Source organism: Moschus berezovskii, chromosome 28 (assembly GCF_049115385.1).
Source record: "Moschus berezovskii isolate FMDL1 chromosome 28, NW_MosBer_1.0, whole genome shotgun sequence".
Classification (NCBI taxonomy): Eukaryota; Metazoa; Chordata; class Mammalia; order Artiodactyla; family Moschidae; genus Moschus; species Moschus berezovskii.
Window position 1 is genome coordinate 1,686,689 of NC_142487.1, and position 21,400 is coordinate 1,708,088.

The 21,400-nt window shown below is 46.0% G+C and overlaps 1 protein-coding gene across 6 annotated transcripts in view; it reads left to right on the top strand.

Annotated features, from left to right (window-relative positions):
* The first annotated feature begins 7,452 nt into the window (after window positions 1-7,452).
* ANKRD29 (ankyrin repeat domain 29) overlaps window positions 7,453-21,400 on the top strand; it is a 76,262-nt gene continuing 62,314 nt past the window's right edge. Inside the window, exons 1-2 of one of the 6 annotated variants that reach the window (XM_088833348.1) lie at window positions 7,479-7,569; window positions 8,149-8,195. Coding sequence is in view for 2 of the 6 variants with exons in the window: in XM_055417090.2 (XP_055273065.2) it covers window positions 11,422-11,517 (96 nt within the window). In the remaining 4 variants the exon portion in view is untranslated. Of the gene's footprint in view, window positions 7,570-8,148; window positions 8,196-11,098; window positions 11,518-21,400 lie in introns of those variants that run through there. The other 5 variants (XM_055417094.2, XM_055417093.2, XR_008684653.2 and 2 more) reach the window with 5 other exon arrangements.

Sequence of the window (21,400 nt, forward strand, 5' to 3'; positions counted from 1 at the left end):
GTCTTTATAGGCTTCAGATCACTCATTGGGGGAAAAAACCCAACTTTTTAAATGAGGACAAGGACACGGTGAAGAGTAATGGGCATAAGGGGTGAACATGTCTGTGACAGAGCTGGATGGGGCCCTAGTTGGGGTTCACCATCCTTCTCCCTTCACCTTGCCCTTGCTCCCCTGACCAGGCTTTCACCATGTAGGGCAGTGAAGTAGTTAAGCCCACAGAGTCCCAGACTTGGATTTAAATCTTAGATCCCCCATCTGCTAGCTTCTGTGACTCCCTGACTTTGGGCAAGTTATTGAAGCTATTTAAGTCTCAATTCCTTCATCTGAAAATTTTTACCCCTGGCAAGAGATTGGTGACTGTGGGATGAAGACCTTCTTAAGGGTTGAAAGCAATGCTAGCACATAGCACACCTCCGATTAGGCCAGCTATTGTTCTTTTCCACCCAGTTCCAGCAACAAGCTTTGACCCATGGTGTCTTAATTTCTGGCCCAAGGCCTGCCACAGATTCTGATTACTCAGAATCTGGAAGCTTTCTTACTCCTGCCTTTAAACACCAGCTCTTAAAGACTGAATTTCTGTTTCTACCTGCTGACCCTCTCTGCTGCTGCACTTGGCATCTCACCAGAGCCCTAGCACCCTAGAAGGCTGCCAGGTATCCTGTGGAAGCTCTCATTGCCTTAGGGTCCTCTGGTCAGCTGTTCTGCCTTGCCTACCCTCTACTTTGTGCCCCTAGACCCTCCAGGACACTGCCCTCACCCCCAGGCTTTTCCATTTTCTGTAGGGAGCTCCTGGATCCCTGCCTCTCCATGAGCCTAGCCTGCCCCAGGATTGAGCCAGAGGGGCCTAAGCCCCAGTTCTAACAGCACTTGCTGTGGAACAAGTCAGGGCATGGATCCCATCCTGAGACTGGCACATCACCAGGGGGTCAGAATGCCAGCACCAGACTGAAGGCAGATGTTACCAGAACTGTTTTGTCTAAAAACCATGTTCGATTATGGCTCTTCTGGGAGCTTCTGCTGACATTTCTCTTTGCAATGAAATCCTTTAAATTTTTCCATATACATCCTTGTACTTTCGTTTAAGTTTCCTTCTGCTGCCCCATCCCACATTCTGGGGGAACTGAGAATCCTATACCTGCATAAAAGTCATCAAAGCCAGCAGTGGTCAGTGACCTAAGCTTCCACCAAGCTGCACCTCTGGGGAAGTGAGGATGGTGGTTCCGTAGAGCATGAGGTCTCTCATTCAACTCAAAATTCTACAGTGCTTATGTGTGCATGTGCAGGTGCGCACAGAGGGTGCATGCACACATAAAGAGTATCAGTTAATTTAAAACACACGTGGAACCACACAAAGATGGAGTCACAACCCCTTAGCAATCACTTTCAGGTCCCTCAGGCACATCCCAGCCCCATTTTTGGGATGAGTGATGATTTGAGGTATGGGGTGGGGTAGTTCTGCTTTCAGTAAAATCATGATGGTTGTTCTACCAGGCAGTAACCCTGGTGCAAAAATAGGAATTTTTTTTTTACCCGCCCAATGGCCTCCCTTATAAGCTAGTATCTACATGCCTTAGATTCCTGAGTAAGAGAAGAAACTCATCAACACAGACTCCAAGTCTCATTAGAGAAAAGCACATCAGAAGCTTTGGTTTCAGGTCTGAGAAGCTCGTGGATCCTCAGATAACCTGAGAGAGTTCATTCGTTCATTCAAAAATACTCAGTGAGAACCTGCTGTGTGCTAGGATCTGGACTTCTCTTGGGAACTGCAAAGAGATTGAGGCAGATACCACTTCTGATTTAATGTGACCATATGGCTCATGGCCTAATTTTCAGTCTCACTGAAGTTCCTGTAACCCAACACTGCCTTGCAGTGTAATCCTAGACTTACCTGTAGGCTGTAGGAGGTCAATCAAAACATCTTCACTTGAGGCTCCTGCCACACTCGAAACCTGCCACTTTTAAGACACAGTTCGATCCCTGGGTCGGGAAGATCCCCTGGAGGAGGAAATGGCAACACACTCCAGTATTCTTGCCTGGGAAATCACATGGACAGAGAGCCTGGTGGGCTACAGTCCATGGGGTCGCAAAAGAATCAGACACAACTTAGTGACTAAATAACAACACCGTTACATTACCAAACAAGGGCTCCAAAAGTCAATCTGTTATCGCCACAAACAAAATTAAACTTGAAGTCCACTCTTGCTCCCATGCGAGACTGTGAGAGAATTTCCATAGCAAGGAAGTCTTCTAGGCCATCCTCCCTAAGGATTGAACTCAGCTTTTTTGGTTTCTCTTAAACAGTTTCGGTTCAATTAAACATTAAGTGAAACCGGTCCCGTCTTTGCTAATGATTTAGACTGTATGCACGTGTCTGCTGCACTTTTACCCCTGTGAGTTTAACAACTTGGTAATAAAATATAAGGACTGAGAGTTCAGCTGGTTAGCATTCAGGATCCTCAGTTCATTAAAAAAAAAAAAAAGTTCTTAAATGGATACTCCAAAGCTCCAGTGGAATGCTTAAGGCAGATTCACTAAGGATGTACCTCTGCCAGGCCCATCCATAATAGCTGCTCTTATTCCCAAGGGCCAGATTACCAGCCCAGTGATAGAGTACTTTCCAGTTATTAACCCAGACTCTTCAAACAAATGTTGGAAATTGAGGCAGCTGATAGAGTTGCACAAAAATGCTAGACATCCAAATAAAAATCAAACACTGCAGAAAACATCTGGACATCTGACCAATGGATGAAGGCTCTCGTGCTGGTATTTCGACCCCAGTGCTTAGTCCACTGGGTCAGAGTAACATTGAATAGGGGCAGGAAGCTTGGGTCTTTAAAGTCCCATGTCAATGTCATGAGATGTGGGCCCCGAAAAGACAGCATGACCTTGGCAAGGTGACTCTGCAGTTGAGGCAGTCCCAAGGGGCAAGCAGCTCAGAGTTATCTGCCAACAGCACTTGAATAACTGGGGTGACACATCACAGCCCCGGCTACTGCCTCTGGTCTCAGGACCACAATAAATGCTTTTCCACTCCTCAAGTATCTGTTCCAGAGTTTCCTCTTTCTCAGCCAGCATATCTGCCCATCTTACCTGGTGGAATGACCCAGGTCCTCGTCCCTGAGGAGTGCAAGCCCTGGTCACCATGTGCTTCTCAGGCTAGAGTTTCATCCACGGTCCATTTAATATCAACTGTGGTCAAGAGGTACCAAGTAAAGCACCTGGGTTCCATAAGAACTCCCCCTGCTCCCTCTGCTCCACAGCAGCCCCCCTTCCTCCTTATGACCAGGGCCAACTATACTTGCCAAGACGGTGACTCCACTTCTCCCCTGCTACTCCTGGAAACAAAGAACCTAAAGTACCCAGGCCATGGCCATATGTTATAGCTCAATGGAACTATTATTACGCCCACTGGTGGACGTGTTTTCCCTTTTGGAAAATAGTACTTGCAAAATGGCTGAGCCTAGAGTTGCTGGGACAGGAAACACAAGTGGGTCACTGAGAGTCATGGTAAGTGGGGCCACTCTGCTCGCACCCCGTGGTCTGCAGCCCTGCGTATTCTTCCCATGGGACACAGCGCCACAGACAGCTCTTTGACTTAAACTGTATATTGTGTCCTAGAAGACAGTACCCTATGCTCATAAAATATCATCTCCAAATTAGTGCTTCAGCTATGCAACCCCAACACTCAAGTGATTGTCAGCTTTGGATAATACGAATGCCACGGTCTTCAGTCTATAAGTGCACCTCTTTTGCTATAAAGTGGGTTTGACATAACATTATTCTGGATTCTGTGTCAGTCCACTAATCCAACAAACACTCCACGAGCTCCCAAATAGCAGTGCTGGCCGACGCCCCACAGGCAGGAATGACAAACCCACACCTGGAATGTGTCTACTCCTGGCAAAAGAAATCATTGGTTTTCTAGGATGAAATGTATCCAATAGAGTCAATTTGCCACCAAATGACCAGGTTACCTCCTCCAGGGATGACGGCATATTGGTCACTCAGTATTGAGGTCTGTTATTGGCCATGTAGTGGCCACAGTAGCTAGATCAGGCTTGGTAAGTGGGAGCCCCTGCTCTAGGGCCCATTCACTGACCTTTATCCCTCCCAGCATGGCTGCATCACTCACAAGACCACCATGCCAGCACTGGGGGAGTCCAATGATGGAGGCTGGTTAATGTCAACCGATAAGTCACTCTGTCTATTTTGTCATTAAGTGCCTTTCTTGTTGAGCATTAAGATACATTAATTTTTTAATATGAATGCTCAACAAGAAAAGCACTAAATGATAAAACAGACACAATGTCTTACCAGTTGACATTAACCAGCCTAACATATATTACAAAAAGAGGGAGAAGTCTCAGTAAACCAGTCTGACCCACTTCACAGTACTGTCTAGAGCAAGTCCTGCTGCAGCATAAACTGGGACAGTGCAAAATCGAGAACAAACACATTTCAGTCTGTGCTCGTGTAAACCGCAGTGATAACAAATATGGCCTCATTTGAAATGAACACAGATGCTTCTGTGTTGTGGGTGTCTGTGGAGGAATGGTGGGTTTTCTAACAGTATAGATATAAAGAACACAATTCCTGAATCTATTCAATCAATGATTAATACATTTTGACCACCTACTGTATCTCTAGCTGAAACTAGCCCTTGAAGAAGAGAAAAGACATAAGACTCAGAGTCTGGCTTTGAAGATTTAAAATTCCGCTGGAGGAGTCAGAAGTAGAAGCAAGGTCTAGAGAAATACAGATCACAGGCTAAGGGATGTGGTGCAGAGTGGGATTACAGAAGGAGCCTAGCAAAGTTGGGAGAGGGATGGCTGAGGGGCAGAGTTCAGGAAAGGGCTTGACCTGTGAGTAACCCTGCTAGGTCAGGACTGGGGTTAGGGCAGACCAAAAGGGGAGACATGAAAGCTATGGGGCTGGGAGTGAGGGTGGTAACAAGGAGAATCCTCTGACAAGTGTGGAGCCCTTCTGGTGGGGGAAGAGAAAGTTTTAGAATATGGGGTTGGGGCCACAAGAGTTCAAGTTCCTGTGTGAGGGCTGGTGGGTCCCTGCTAAGTTTTGGAGCAGGCAGTTTTAGAAGGAGGTGCCTGGCCATGAGTAGGAGAGTTTTGCTCTGTTTGGAGGCTTCTTCATGAAGATGAACTGAGCCAGGCGTGCCAGAGGGTGTACAGGCACATTCTTTCCTGTGACTTTGACAAGAATTTCATCAGCAGCCTGGCCAGAGATGATGCTCAAAACAACTCTGAGTGGCAAGTGCAGTTGTGGAAAGGAAATAGGCTTTGGAGTCAGAAAGACTTCAAGTTCTAGTCTGATCTCTCATGAGCAGATGACTTCATCTTTCAGAACCTTAGTTTTTCGAACTATGGAATCAGCATAACACACATCTCATAGCATTCTTATAAAGGAAGCACCTTAGCACTCAAAGTACTCTATAGCACTCAAAATATTACTTCTTTTCATTCTCTCTTTTTATCAAAACTGTTAATAAAACACAACTTCCAATGCTTGATCTTATATAGTAATGTCATGTCAAAACTATCTCATCAACATCAAAACTATCTCATCCATAGATACCAAATGCAGGGTAAAAGTTTTGCATCATCCTTGATATTTTTTTATGTTATTATTCTTGGCCACACTACATGGCATGCCAGATCTTAGTTCTCTGACTAGGGATTGAATCCAGGACCCCTTCAGTGGAAGTGCAACGTCTTAACCACAGGACCACCAGGGAAGTCCCTCTTTCTTGATTTAAAAAATTAGAAGTTCCTATCAAATTCTGGAACACTTTTTCTTAAAATTGTTTTAAACACAAAGTAGTACAATGTATCCACCGTATTTACACAAGATAAACATTTTATGTCCTTTATGAACTTCAACTTGAAGTTGTATTTTTTAACTTTTAAATTAAAAATTCATTACAAATTTATTTGAGGAAAAGGAAGAGGCTCAAACAGAGATGACAGGGAGAATGAGTGTATTCCTGTAGTAGGAGGGTGTGAGATGTCCACTTTTACTTTAGCATTCAGATTTTCTAGAAAGGCTATTACTGCTTTTTATACTTTAAAAATAATATATTTTTAATTTTTAAGAAATATGGCTCTCCCACTTTTATTTCCCTCAACTCAGTCCTGGGCAATCAGCCAGCAGTTTGTATGAGGGAGTGGACAATGCCTGCCATACATACTGTGGGTGTGCAGGAAAGGTCAAGAGGAGGAGCTGACTATGTGATAAAAAAGTGGAGGAATATGTGTTTATTTCAAATTGTGCCCTTCACCGTCAGAAAGGAAAATACCATTTATCACTCATTCAATCAAAGGCTTTTTTCCCAGCTCTTTTCTGCAAGAGGAACAAAACTCAGATTCTTAGAAAAGAAAAAGAAGAAAAAGAAAACCTAGAAGGACAGAAACTAGCCATTTGAAAGAGTTGTGAGATGATGGGTGAAGTTTTTTTCTCATGTTTCATTTCCATCATCATCATATTTGTGCTGTAATGAAGGCTGAGAGTCATTTGATGCAGACTGTGCCCTACTGGAGGCTGTGTGTGTGTGTAGTGTGTATACATGGGTGTGTGTGGATCTATGTATTGATTGTGAACCTGTGTGTGTGGAATGTAGAGGCTGTGTAGAGACTGCAGTGTGTGCAGAGGGTGTGTGTGTGTGTGAGGCAGAATTGTGGATGTGCATGGAGTGTGTGCATGGGAGAGAGGGTGTGTACATGAGGGGTGTGGGTGTGGGTTTTTTTCCTCCTGAACCAAAATTTTAAATTATTGGGTTTTTAGTGCATACGAAACACTTTCATAACGTAGTATATATAAGCATGTCAGCACATTGAACTACAACAGAAAATTTCTTACACAACTTTGGAAACATTGATATGCTTGTTTCTCTTGTGTATGAACGGCACCGTTAGCTTAAATCAGCTTTGTCGTGAATTATCAAGTAGGTTAAAAGCAGAGCTGGGTTTCCAGCTAGGGTTGAAAACGTGGCTAGGGTTGTGTGTGTGTGTGGAGGCTGGAGAGTGTGCACAGAGTGGGGTGTTCAGTTTGGAGTGTGAGAGAGTGAATCTGGATATGTGCAGAGTGGTGTGAGGTTGTGAGTGTGCAGCGGTGCGTGCATGAACCTCGTGTGTGTGTGTGTGTGTGTGTGTGTGTAGTGTGTGCACAGTGCGAGCGGAGCTGGGAGTGTTTGTGTGGCAGGTGCGGGGGTGCGGGTGGGGCGGGGATGGGAGGGTAGGGGGATGGGGGAGGGTCGTCCGAGGGATGCCCCCTCCCTCTCCCTCCTCCGTCCCTCCTCCTACCCCTCCTCCCCCTCCTCCCCCTCCTCCCCTCCCCCCCTCCTCCCCTCCTCCTCCTCCCCTCCCCCTCCTCCTCCTCCCCCTCCTCCCCATCCCGGCCCGGCCGGGTCTGCAGCGGCGGGAGCGCGCGGCGCCGCGGAGGCCGCCCTCTGCGGAAGGCGGCGGGAGAGGGAGGGAGGCAGGGCCGTGCAGGCGTCCGGGCCGGAAGCGCGCGGGGCCCGGCGGGGCGGCCGCGGACATGTGCAAGATGTCGTTCAAGGTGAGCGCCGCGCCTGCCGGAGGACGCGCCGGGCGGGCGGCCGACCTGCAGCGGCGGGGCCGGCACCCTCCGTCCGCCCGGCGCCGCCGCGGGCCCGCAGGATGGGGTGGGCTGCGGGGCCCGGGAGGGAGCGGCCGGGCAGGGCTGCCCCTGTGGTTTGTGATCTGGGGGCGCGGGCTCTGCGGGAAAGGCTTTGCGCACTTCTGGGTGCAGGTGGGTGAGCCGGGCCGCGGGGCGCCGGGCGGCGGGGACTGTCGCCGGGGTAACGGGCGGGCGGGGGCGGGGAAGGAGCCCTGGGTCGGCGCTCCTCGCGGGGACCCGGGCTGCGGCACCGATTCCTGCATCCGTGTTCCCGAACGCCAGCCGCCCCACTGCTGCTTCCTCCCGGAATACTTTTTCGACTCTGGAGCTGAGGGACCAGCGCAGAGCGAGTTTATTAAAGTCATTTATTTAACCCCCGCATTTTCGGGTTCATTTCGGGAAAACGAGGTTCATTGATTTGCCTGTATTGAAGATGTTTTTAAAAATGTATTAGTTAAAATGTACTGAGCACATAAAATGTGCCCGATTCTGATCCAGGGGCTCCACGGTTCAAGTTCTGAATCTTCCGGAGGAACCACGAGAAGGTACTTTGCCCCCACCCCCCACCACCATCACCACCACCTTTTCTAAGTAAGGAAACTAAAACATGGAGAAGTTAAGTAACTCTTCCCACAACCGTGCAGCCAGTGAGCGAATGGTGTTCAGACTGAAACCCTGGTGAGTTTCGCTCCATAGCAAGTGTGATCCCAACTCTTAAAATAGCTTATTTAAGCAGGGGAATGACACGGTGAGATTTGCATGTCAGAAAGATCTCTGGCTGCAATTTGGAGTTGGGTTTCCCAGGTGGCTCAGTAGTCAAGAATCCACCTGCAGTGCAAGAGACACCCTGGAGAAGGAAATGGCAACCCACTCCAGTATTCTTGCCTGGGAAATCCCATGGATAGAGGAGCCTGGCTGGCTATGGTCCAAGGGATCACAAAAGAGTAGGACATGACTTAGTGACTAAACAATAGCAACAGTTCAAAGAATAGAACGGAGCTGGGAGACCAGTCAAGACTATGTTGGGGACATCCTGTTAAATGGTACCAGACTAGGGCACAGATTTTGAGAATGGAAGAAAACAGACAAACGTTGAGTGACTTAAACATTGTTAATCAGCAGAATTCAGTGATTGATGTTATTCACTGGGTTAGGGAAGGGCAGAGAGATAAAGATAAAATGTTTGGTGTGGTACATGTAAAGTTTCAGGATGGAGTGAGTCCAAGTAGAGATGTTAGTTAGACAGATGTGCAAACTGGGAGCCCAGGAGGGTAGTCTAGGCAGGAAACAGAGATGACATTTAAGAGTGAGCAGTGTTAAATGGTCGTTGAACCCATGGGAATGAATGTGGCTGCCCAGTGAGATCATGTAAAGGTAATACATTAGAGGACTGAGAACAAATTCTTAAAGAACCTCAGGACTTAAGAATGAGCAGAATAAGAGAAACCCATTGAGAAAATGGAGGGGGGAGGAGGGCGTGGCAGACAGAAATGTATGAGAAAAATCAGAAGCATGTGTAGTCATTAAGCCAAGAATCTCTAGCCCTTCAATAAAGGCGAAGAGGGACGCAGAATTAAATACCTCAGAGAAATCAAACAAGCTAAGAATCAAAAAGTGCCCGTTGAACTTAGTAACAGAACAGACTCTGGTGACCTTGTTGAGAACAGTTTCAATGCAGTGTTGTGTTCAAAAGCCAGACTGTAACAGCTTGAAAAGAGAGTGGGTGGAAACCACAAGTGGAGAAAACTCTTTCAAAAAATTGGAAACAGTGACTGCGGTGGGAATCCAGACTTGGCCAAGAGTTTGTTTGCTTTAAAATGGTAGAGACTTGAACATCTTTATTTTTTAATTATTATTATTTTTGGTTGCACCACACAGCTTGGAGGATCTTAGTTCCCCTGGAAGTGAAAGTCACTCAGTCATGTTTGACTCCTTGTGATCCCTTGGACTATTCAGTCCATGGAATTCTCAGCCAGAATACCGGAGTAGGTAGCCGTTCCCTTCTCCAGGGGATCATTCCAACCCAGGGATCAAACCCAGGTCTCCTGCATTGCAGGCAGATTCTTTACCAGCTGAGCCACCAGGAAAGTCCAAGAATACTGGAGTAGGTAGCCTATCCCTTCTCCAGGGGATCTTCCCGACCCAGGAATCCAACTGGTGTCTCCTGCGTTGCAGGTGAATTCTTTACCAGCAAGGATTGAACCTGAGCCCTCAACAAAAGCATGGACTGCCAGGGAAGTCCTGATCATCTTTAAATGATAATAGACATTTCAACAGTAAACAGACAACCCAGTTTTGAAATGGGCAAAGGATCTGAATAGAAGTTTCTTCCAAAGAAATATACAAATGGTCAATAAGCCACTGAAAGGATATTTAAATCAGTAGCCATCAGGAAATGCAAATCAAAACTGCAGTGAGACACCACAGTTACACCCTTTAGGATGATTACAGTCAACAAGACAGACAATGACAAACATTGGCAAGAATCTGGGGCAATTGAAAACAACAACAAAAAGAAGAATGTGGAGAAATTGAAAACAACAACAATGAAATTGGAACCCTTCTACATTACTTGTAGGAATGTAAAATGATACAGCAATAATAGAGAACAGTCTGGTCATTCTTCAAAAAAATTAACCGTTGCCATATGACCCAACAATTCTGCTTCTAGGTGTATATGCAGGAGAAATGAAAACATATGTCAGGAATTTATATCTCACCGTGGTGGAGACCGGGAAGCCCAAGAACAAGCTGCTGACAGTTTTAGTTTCTGGTGAGAGCCTACTTCCTGGCTTGCAAGCAGCTACTTTCTGACTGTATCCTCAGATGAGAGAGACAATGAGCTCCAATGTCTTTCTTTCTTTGTAAAGGCACTAACACCACCCTTATAGCAGAAAGTGAAGAGGAACTAAAAAGCGTCTTGATGAAAGTGAAAAAAAAAAAGAGGAGAGTGAAAAGGTTGGCTTGAAGCTCAACATTCAGAAAACTAAGATCATGGCATCTGGTCCCGTCACTTCATGGGAAATAGATGGAAAAACAGTGGAAACAGTGTCAGACTTTATATTTTTGGGCTCCAAAATCACTGCGGATGCTGATTGCAGTCATGAAATTAAAAGACGCTTACTCCTTGGAAGGAAAGTTATGACCAACCAAGATAGCATATTAAAAAGCAGAGACATTACTTAGCCAACCAAAGTCCGTCTAGTCAAGGCTATGGTTTTTCCCATGGTCATGTATGGATGTGAGAGTTGGACTGTGAAGAAAGCTGATCGCCAAAGAATTGATGCTTTTGACCTGTGGTGTTGGAGAAGACTCTTGAGAGTCCCTTGGAGTGCACGGAGATCCAACCAGTCCATTCTAACGTAGATCAGTCCTGGGTGTTCTTTGGAAGGACTGATGCTAAAGCTGAAACTCCAATACTTCGGCCACCTCATGCGACGAGTTGACTCACTGGAAAAGACTGATGCTGGGAGGGATTGGGGGCAGGAGGAGATGGGGACGACAAAGAATGAGATGGCTGGATGGCCTCACTGGCTTGATGGACGTGAGTTTGAGTGAACTCTGGGAGTTGTTGATAGACAGGGAGGCCTGGTGTGCTGTGATTCATGGGGTCGCAAAGAGTCGGACACGACTGAGTGACTGAACTGAACCCCACCAAGGGGGCTCCACCCTCATGGCCTAATCTAAACCTAATTACCTCCAGACATCACATTGGGAGGTTAGGACTTCAATATACGAATTCAGAGAGGAGAGGACACAAAGATTCAGACCATGACATGGTGTATCCATGTGATGGATCATTCAGCCAGCAAAAGGAATGAATCTCTCATACGTGCAGCAATGGGGATGGACCTTGAAAACGTTATGGTAAGTGGAAAACGCCAGACACAAAAGGCTCCATGTTACAGGGTTCCATTTATATGGTGTTAGTCACTCAGTCCTGTCCGACTCTTTTGCAACCCCATGGACTGTAGCCCACCATGCTTCTCTGTTCATGGAATTCTCTAGGTAAGAATACTGGAGTGGGTTGCCATTCCTTTCTCCAGGGGATCTTCATGACCCAGGGTTCGAATCTGGTGACACCTGCATTGCAGGCAGTTCCTTTACCATCTGGGCCACTAGGGAAGCCCCCCCCCCACCCCATTTATATCAAGTGTCCAGAATAGGCAAATCCATAGAGACAGAAACTAGATTAGTGGTTGCCAGGAGCTGGGGGAGAAGGGGCTAATGGAGAGTGATTGTTAATAGATATGAGGTTTCTCCTTGCTTGCTTGCTTGCTTGCTAGCTAAGTCACTTCAGTCATGTCCGACTCTGTGTCACCCCATAGACGGCAGCCCACCAAGCTTCGCCATCCCTGGGATTCTCCAGGCAAGAGCAGTGGAGTGGGTTGCCATTTCCTTCTCCAATGCATGAAAGTGAAAAGTGAAAGTGAAGTCGCGCAGTTGTGTCCAACCCTCAGCGACCCCATGGACTGCAGCCCACCAGGCTCCTCTGTCCATGGGACTTTCCAGGCAAGAGTACTGGAGTGGGGTGCCATTGCCTTCTCCGAGGTTTCTTCTAGTTGATGAAAGTATTCTGGGATAAGGTGATGGCTGTAAAACCTTGAGATTAAAATAAAAACCACTGAATTATATGCTTTAAAAAGATGGGTTTTGGGTTTTTTTTTTTCATAGTCTATTTGTTTATTTTTCTTTTGAACATTTTTTATTTTGTATTGGGGTGCAGCTAGTTAACAATGTTGTGATAGTTTCAGGTGAACAGTGAAGGGACTTAGCCATACATATACATGTATCCATTCTCCCCCAAACTCCCTTCTAAAAAGATGAATTTTATGGTATTGGGTTTTCCAAAAAGTTCATTTGGGTTTTTCATCACAGTTATGGAAAAACTTGAATGAACTTTTTGGCCAGCCCAGTATGTAAAGTATTAGTTCTAAAACTAAAGTAAGTCATGTCTGACTCTTGTGACCCCATGGACTGTAGCCCACCAGGCTCCTCTGTCCACGGGATTTTCCAGGCAAGAATACTGGAGTGGGTTGCCATTTCCTTCTCCAGGGAATATTGCCCAACCAGGATCAAACTGGGGTCTCTTGCATTGCAGGCAGATTTTTTTACCGACTGAGCAAAGCATCTCAGTACAGAAGTGTTTTAAGATGGCCGAAGGGAGTGCTGAGAAGGCTTGTGCGTGGAGAGGATGGTCGAGCTGAGTGCTGAAGTGCTCAGAGGTGGGAGAGCAGAGACACTGATATTTTGTAAACCGAAGGCCAGGATGAGCTCAGAATTTGGGGTGGGCAGGAGGGCAGGTGCCAACAGTTTCAGTGAAGAAGGGAGAACGATCCGGAGGCCACAGCTACGTTGAGGTGAGGCAGAAGATGAGAAGGTGGGATGGCCTGGGTCTTGAAGCAGCAGAGATGTGTACACCTGCTGAGAGGGGGTGTCTGGAAGCCAGGTGAGGAAGGTCCAACCCCATTCCTCATCCTGGGGCTGCTATGGGAGCAGGTTCAGCACCCCCTCCCCACACTCCCCTCCCCCGCACCCCACCTAGGGAGACAGGAAGCTTGGTGCTGGGTGAAGGAGAAAGACGGTTGATTTTTTAGAAAGTAGAGGAGTTCTAAAAGGCACAGAGAGAAGCTTTGAGGGTCAGCGGGGGAGAGTCTCAGGCTGGGTGACTAACCGTGTACTAGCCCCAGCTAATATCATGTTGTTTAGTTGCTCAGTCTCTGCGACCCCATAGACTGTATGACCAGGCTCCTCTGTTCATGGGATTTTCCAGGCAAGAGTACTGGAGTGGGTTGCCATTTCCTCCTCCAGGGGATTTTCCCAACTCAGGGATCAAACCCGTGTCTCTTATGTCTCCTGCACTGACAGCTTTTCCACTAGTGCCAGAGTGTGCCCACAGCCCATGATAAAAATACAGGACGTCCCTGGTGCTCTAGTGGTTAAGACTTCCCCTTCCAACACAGGGTGTGTGGACTTGATCCCTGGTTGAGGAGCTATGAGATTCCACATGCTTCTTGGCCAAAAATACAAGACATAAAACAGAAGCAGTATTGTAACAAATACAATAAAGACTTCAAAAAAATGGTCCACAAAAAAAAAAAAAAGAATCTTAAAAAAAATAGCGCTTTTGGGAATTCTCTGGTAAGTCCTGTGGTTAGGACTCAGTACTTTCAGTGCCTGGGGTCCAGGTTCAATCCCTGGTTGGGAAACTAAGATCCCACAACCACTTTTATTGTACATTTTTGGAAGGGTTTTTATAATATTGCTTTTAGAATTATTTAGCAACCAGTCCATTCTAAAGGAGATCAATCCTGGGTGTTCATTGGAAGGACTGATGCTGAAGCTGAAACTGCAATACTTTGGCCACCTCATGCGACGAATTGACTCACTGGAAAAGACTCTGATGCTGGGAAAGGTTGGGGGCGGGAGGAGAAGGGGACGACAGAGAATGAGATGGCTGGATGGCATCACTGACTCGATGGACATGAGTTTGAGTGAACTCCAGGAGTTGGTGATGGACAGGGAGGCCTGGCGTGCTGTGATTCATGGGGTCGCGGAGAGTCGGACACGACTGAGCAACTGAACTGAACTGAACTGAACTGAATCTTTAAATTTAGACTTCTCTGGTGGCTCAGTGGTAAAGAATCCATTTGCCAGTGTAGGAGACACAGGTTCAATCCCTGGGTTGGGAAGATACCCTGAAGAAGGAAATGGCAACCCACTCCAATATTCTTGCCTGGGAAATCCCATGGACAGAGGAGCCTGGCGGGCGACAGTCCCTGCGGTCGTAGAAGAGTCAGACATGAATGAGTGTCTAAACAAAAGAAAGCTTTAATTTACAATTGCCCATGCTGCTGCTGCTGCTCAGTCGCTTCTGTCATGTCCAACCCCATAGACGGCAGCCCAGCAGGCTGCTCTGCCCCTGGGATTCTCCAGGCAGGATTACTGGAGTGGGTTGCCATTTCCTTCTCCACATTTGCCCATGATTTTTCTGCAGTTCAGTAGTTCTTGTATAGTGGGAAAAACAGACCTGCAGATTATATTGTGTCAGCAATATTTTGTGAATATCAGTTTTAGCAATTGACATTTAGCATTTTGTAGATATTGAATGATGTTTTCATTGACTCTGATTTTGGAGCCATTGTTTCATTTTCGTAGGTGGCTGAAAGGCTTGGAGGCCCTAGACCCTTTGTTTCCAAGGTCTGCATTGAAAAGACTCAGCTGTTGGCTGAATCTGTGGGTGGATAAACAGGGCTTTAGAAACCACAGTTTAGCTTCTTCTCGTGACTCAGAGTCACCACTTGTAGGACTGTTAGTTTCTGAGCCTCCAGGACGCTCGCTTCATCCTTTCCCCGTTATGTTGTCAACAGTCTCTTCTCGCTGGTAGCGCTTTGCCTTCAGTAAATGTCAACGTTTTGTTGTTGTTCAGTTGCTCAGTCCTGTCCAACTCTTTGCGACCCCATTGACTGCCGCATGCCAGGTTTCCCTGTCCTTCACCATCTCCCGGAGTTTGCTCACTCATGTCCATTGAATCTGTGATGCCATGCAACCATCTCATCCTCTGTTGCCTCCTTCTCCTGCCTTCAATCTTGCCCAGCATCAGAGTTTTTTCTAATGAGTTAGCTCTTCTTATCAGCTTTGGCCATCTCATCTGAAGATCTGACTCATTAGAAAAGGCAACTGCTAGTTTGTTCTGGTTGGGAAAAGACATACATGTTTGCTGGAATTGTTTTTAAAGTAAAGAGAACTCAGATTACAGGTCTGAGTCTTTTTTGTGGAAGAAAACTCATAGATTTCAGTAGATTGACTTTTGTCTTTCAGTTCAGTCGCTCAGTCACGTCCGACTTTTTATAACCCCATAGACTGCAGCATGCCAGGCTTTCCTGTCCATCACCAACTCCCGGAACTTGCTCAAACTCACGTCCATGGAGTCGGTGATACCATCCAACCATCTTATCCTCTGTTGTCCCCTTCTCCTCCTGCTTTTAATCTTTCCCAGCATCAGGGTCTTTTCAAATGAGTCGGCTCTTCCCATCAGGTGGACAACGCATTGGAGTTTCAGCTTCAGCATCAGAACTTTCAATGAATATTCAGGACTGATTTCCTTTAGGATTGACTGGTTGGATCTCCTTGTAGTCCAAGGGCCTCTCAAAAGTCTTAAACACTACAGTTCAAAAGCATCAATTCTTCGGTGCTCAGCTTTCCTTATAGTCCAACTCTCACATCCATACATGACTACTAGAAAAACCATAGCTTTGATTAGATGGACCTTTGGTGGCAAAGTAATGTCTCTGCTTATTAATATGCTGTCTAGGTTCCCATGGATGGTGGAGCCTGGTGGGCTGCAGTCCGTGGGGTCGCGAAGAGTCGGACACGACTGAGCGACTTCACTTTCACTTTTCACTTTCACGCATTGGAGAAGGAAATGGCAACCCACTCCAGTGTTCTTGCCTGGAGAATCCCAGGGACGGGGGAGCCTGATGGGCTGCCGTCTATGGGGTCGCGCAGAGTCAGACATGACTGAAGCACCTTAGCAGCAGCAGCAGGTTGGTCATAGCTTTTCTTTTGTCTTTATAACAGCTATTTCAGCTACTCAGGATTTATTCTTCTGGGCTGAGGTTGCCAGAAGTCCAGCACAATTTGTAAGTTAGACCCTAACCCAGTGAGGGGGAGTCACTATTCCAGAGGAGAGATCACCAGATAAAGAGTAATACCTGGGTCTTTCTTGATCATGTCTTAATGGAGAGGATTTGCTGTTTAGTCACTGAGTTGTGTTCGGCTCTGCAACCCCATGGACTGTAGCTTGCCAGGTTCCTCCATCCATGGAATTTCCCAGGCAAGAATACTGGAGTGGGTTGTCAATTTCCTCCTCCAGGGGATCTTCCTAACCCAGGGATCGAACCGGCATCTCTTATGTCTCCTGCATTGGCAGGCAGGTTCTTTACCACTGAGTCACCAGGGAAGCCCTGAATGCCGGGTTCCATATTGGTGGCGGAAATTGCTCATGCCTTGGCCAGACATACAGGAACTTATACTTTTGACCCTTGTTCTGAAAGTATGTAAGTTTTCTCAGAATCAACTCCAGTTCATCAATCATCTGAAATTACTTGGATGAGCCACAGGAAAATAAATTGACAAAACCATGCATTTATTTTTTTGACAGCTTTATTGAAATACAGGTCACATACCATATAACACACCCAGTTAAACTGTCCATTCTGGTGGCTTTTTTTTCTAGCATATTCAGAGTTGTGCAACCATGAGTACAATCTATTTTAGAATATTTTAATCAACCCCACAAGAAACTGTGTACCTGTTAGCAGTCACTGTATTCTTCTAAATAGCCTCATTTCAGAAAACAGCTGAAGTACTTTCTACTCTATCAATTGGCCTCTGCTGAACATACATGTGTTAAACAGACTTTAAACATAGTCTGCAGTTCTGAGTTTGGAGACACCTGTGTTATACAGGGCTACTACCTCTATGGCAGAATGCCTGAGTAGAAAAATCACTTATTTTTTTTTGTCAGATGTTTAGCTTTTTGGAAAAACCACAGTGATTTTTATTATTTTATTTATTTGGCTGCCTCGGGTCTCAGTTGTGTCATACGGGAATCTTTCGTTGTGACACACGGACTCTTTAGTTGTGGCACGTGGGCTCAGTAGGTGCAGTGTACAGGCTTAGTTGCTCCTTGGCATGTGGGATCTTAATTCCCCAACCGGAGATTGAACCAACTTCCCCTGCATTGCAAGTTGGATTTTTAACCACTGGCCCACCTGCGGAAGTCCCCTAAATTACCTACTTTTTCTCTGTGGTTTCCTGTCATTTACAGAAGTGTAATGATACTTACAACACAGGTTTAACGCTCAGTTAATGTTTTTTAAGTGACTCAGTGAATTTTAGCCATTTAGCACAAAGTGAAATGGTAAGATCTCAGAAACCTCCTTCTGCACATGGTCTCTCCACCCTTCTTATCTCCTCGTTTAATCTGGCTTCTAACACCAGAGAAATTCATCATTGAACAAAGCCAGTGTTCTCTTGATTAAATTAATTATACACGCTTAAAATCCACATGATTCTCAACCAGTTTTTAAGCCAATAGTTGGGATCTCTACCCCCTCTTAGCTTTTAATCAAAATTCCATTTCTGTACAAGTAACAACTTCCCTTCTGTGTTTCTCTCCCCTTCCTTCCTGTATTTAATTTCTGGTAGTGTGCTAATGAGCAATGTGTGAGCCAAAATTCTAGCAGTAAAGGGGGGCTGGGGGAAGAGAAGAGAAGATGACCTATGTGGAAGGTTGTGCCCTGGTTTTCTAACAAGGTATAAGATATAGGATCTCAGACTCTGGACCCAAACAGACTTAGGTTTGAATCCTAGCTCTGTTACTTTCCAGCTGGCTGACCTTGAGTAAGTCATTTCTGTGCCTCAGTTTCCTCATCCTAAAACTGGGAACAGTAGCATCTACCTTGTGAGATTGTCCTGGGAATTAAAAGTGTTAGAGCAATGAGAGTGCTCAGCACGCTGCCTGACACAGAGCACTACCCAGCTTAGGTTGGCTTTGCTGTAACTCATCATATCACACTGATAGCCTGATGCCAGAGACGCGAAAAACCAAGAAAGAGGTTAAATAGTCATCACAGGATTGGTGAAGTGCCTTAGGATTTGTGTGAGGCATTTTCACATGCATCAGCTCCTTTCAAGGCTTAAGGGCTGCGCTTTATAAACCACATGTTAGGATTATGTGCATATTGTGCCCAGAGGAAGTTTGGAAGTTTACCAAGCAATGTGGTCTGTAAAGGAAGGCCAGGGGACTTTCTCTGTTGGCAGAAGAGGAGCTTGGCATGAGGTTAGGAAGGTGGTCATTGGGGTGGCCACTGCCTGTTTCTTGCTGTCTCAGGAGGAGACTTCTGCAGGAGGCAGGCAGGGGGATGGCTGAAAGCCTAGCCTCGAGCTCCAGACTGCCTTTTGGCTGCAGCCTGCCTTGTTCTCACTATGTCATCTGAGCAGTAGGGTAGTAATGTTCCCACTTCACTGAGCTGTGTTGCAGAGGATGTGCCAGTGGTATGGAATAAGCATTTGGTAAGAAATAGCTTGGGCTTCCCAGGTGGCGCTAGTGGTAAAGAACTCGCCTGCCAGTACAGGAAACATAAGAGACACAGGTTCGATCCCTGGGTTGGGAAGATCCCCTGAAGGAGGGCATGGCAACCCACTCCAGTATTCTTGAGCCTGGTGAGCCACAGTCTATAAGGTCACGAAGAGTCGGACATGACTGAGCAACTAAGCGTAGGAGGACTCTGCTTTTAGAGATCACATTTCTTGAATGTTTACTCTCGAAGTACATTTGCACGTATTACCTCATTTATCCTCTAACAACCCGTGACAGAGGCACAGTTGACCCTCTGTGTCTGCAGATTCTGCATCTGTGGATTCAACCACAGACCAAAAATATTTGGAAAATTTCAGAACGTTCCAAGCAAGAGAGCTTGAATTTGTCCTGCACTGGCAACTATTTACTTAGCACTTACGTCGTGTAAGGTATCGTAAGTAACCCACAGGTGATTTAAAGTATATGAGATGATATGTGTAGGTTATATGCAAATAGTTTATATGTAACTACTGTGCCAATTTATATAAGAGACTTGAGCATCCACAGATTTTGGTATCCACAGGCAGTCCTGGAACCAATCCCCCAAGGATATTGCCTACACTAGCACTGTTAATATTATTCTCACTTTCCTGGGGCAGAGAGAACTTAAATAACCTCCCCAAGGTCACAGAACAGGGATGCAGCAGGGTTAGGACTTGAACTCGGCCCTCTCTTACCCCAAATCAACAACTTTTTCATGCCTCCACCTGCCAGTAAATCAAGCCCTTGAGGGAAAATGAAAGATTTAAACCTTTTCCCAAAGCTCAGTTTCTGGAACCTTCTACAAAACGGGGATGTCTAGTCTGTGAAAAGGAGAGGACTCCCTGAGGCCATTCTAAAGGCAGGAGAGGCTCCTGGCCGGAGAGCTTGTTATGACAATAGAAGCTTGTGGTTTACAGATGGTTTTTGAAAGGCATTTGGGGTTAAAGTTGAAACAGAATCACCGAAAATGATTTAAAGTTTATTTATCTCAAGTTCTCATGTTTCCGGAAAAGCCAGCAGAGCTGTTTCCGTGGTGCATATTAAATTATCTTCCTGATTCACCCTCCCATACTTCGTCCTGGCCTCGTGCAGTGTCTCTTGTCAAAGGGGCATTGTTTCATGGTTTATATACAAGTCAAACCAGCCTGCCATGGCTTATCGTAGTCACAGCTGTAACATCAGGCCCAGCCTGGTGTAAAAGCCACAGACACTGGGTGTGCAAACTGGGACAGTACAGTTTACACCTTCAGGGGAAGCAAAGGGTTCACCTGCAATTTAAGGTGAATTTTCTTCCCTCCTAACAGAGCCAAAAAAGCATTGCAAGTATGTTTGTAATCTGCTTATCACTCCCTGCTTCGCCACACTCTCATCCAAGAATGCACAGGAACGCTAAGTTGGGTACGTGCTGAAGGGCTTCTCAAGTTAAATCCTCCTACCCCAGATGCTGCCAGCCCTCTGCCACCCCTGTACTTCACTGTGTTGGCTCCTCGGAGCAGCCGAAACTGTTGGTGTCTGCTTTTTAACTTATTGATGGTGAGTTAGGTACTGTTAGGGCTTCCCTCATAGTTCAGTTGGTAAAGAATCTGCTGGCAATGCAGGACACCCCAGTTCAATTCCTGGGTTGGGAAGATCAGCTGGAGAAGGGAATCTAGTATTCTTGGGTTTCCCTTGTGGCTCAGCTGGTAAATAATCCACCTACAATGTGGGAGACCTGGGTTCAATCCCTGGGTTGGGAAGATCCTCTGGAGAAGGGAAAGGCTACCCACTCCAGTATTCTGGCCTGGAGAATTCCATGGACTGTATAGTTCATGAGGTCGCAAGAGTCGGTCATGAATGAGCAACTTTCACTTTGAGTTTTCACTAGGTCTGTATGTAAAAACGTATCAATAGTCTTCGAAGATGTATTGCATATAAGACTCTCTGGTTCAGAGGAGTGCTTTGAAGAAAGAAAGTGTTAGTTGCTCAGTCATGTCCGACTCTTTGTGACTCCATGGGCTCTACCCCACCAGGCTCCTCTGTCCACGGAAATTCTCCAGGCAAGAATACTGGAGTGGGTAGCCTTTTGCTTCTTCAGGGAATCTTCATGATCCAGGGATCAAACCCAGGTCTACCTGCATTGCAGGAGGATTCTTTACCATCTGAGCCACCAAGGAAGCCCTGAGAGGAGTGCTTTAAGCCCACCAAAAAAAAATATTTTTGTTAATTTGAATACTAAAAAATTTCCTGTGAATTCGTCGTTAGTAGCAATACTCTGATTTTAATTTTGCCTGTTGGTTCTAACTTTGTAAAGAAAGTGGATAGAAGGAAGGAAACTAGCGTTTTTAAGCACATATAACATGCCAGATACGGTATTAGCCAGTTAACCTACATCATTTTTTAAATTTACTTCTATTTTTTAGTGGTAGTATAGTTGCTTTACAGTTATATGTTAGTTTCTGCTGTACAGCAGCATGAATCAGCTATAAGTATACATATTAATGTATCCCCTTCATCTTGAGCCTCCTACATCATTTAATTTTTACCATAAACTTCAGGGCATGTCGTGTGATCTCCATCTAAGCAAGAGGAAACCAGGACTTATCAGGGCCAGTCCATTGCCCAAAGCCAGACTTGAAACCCAGA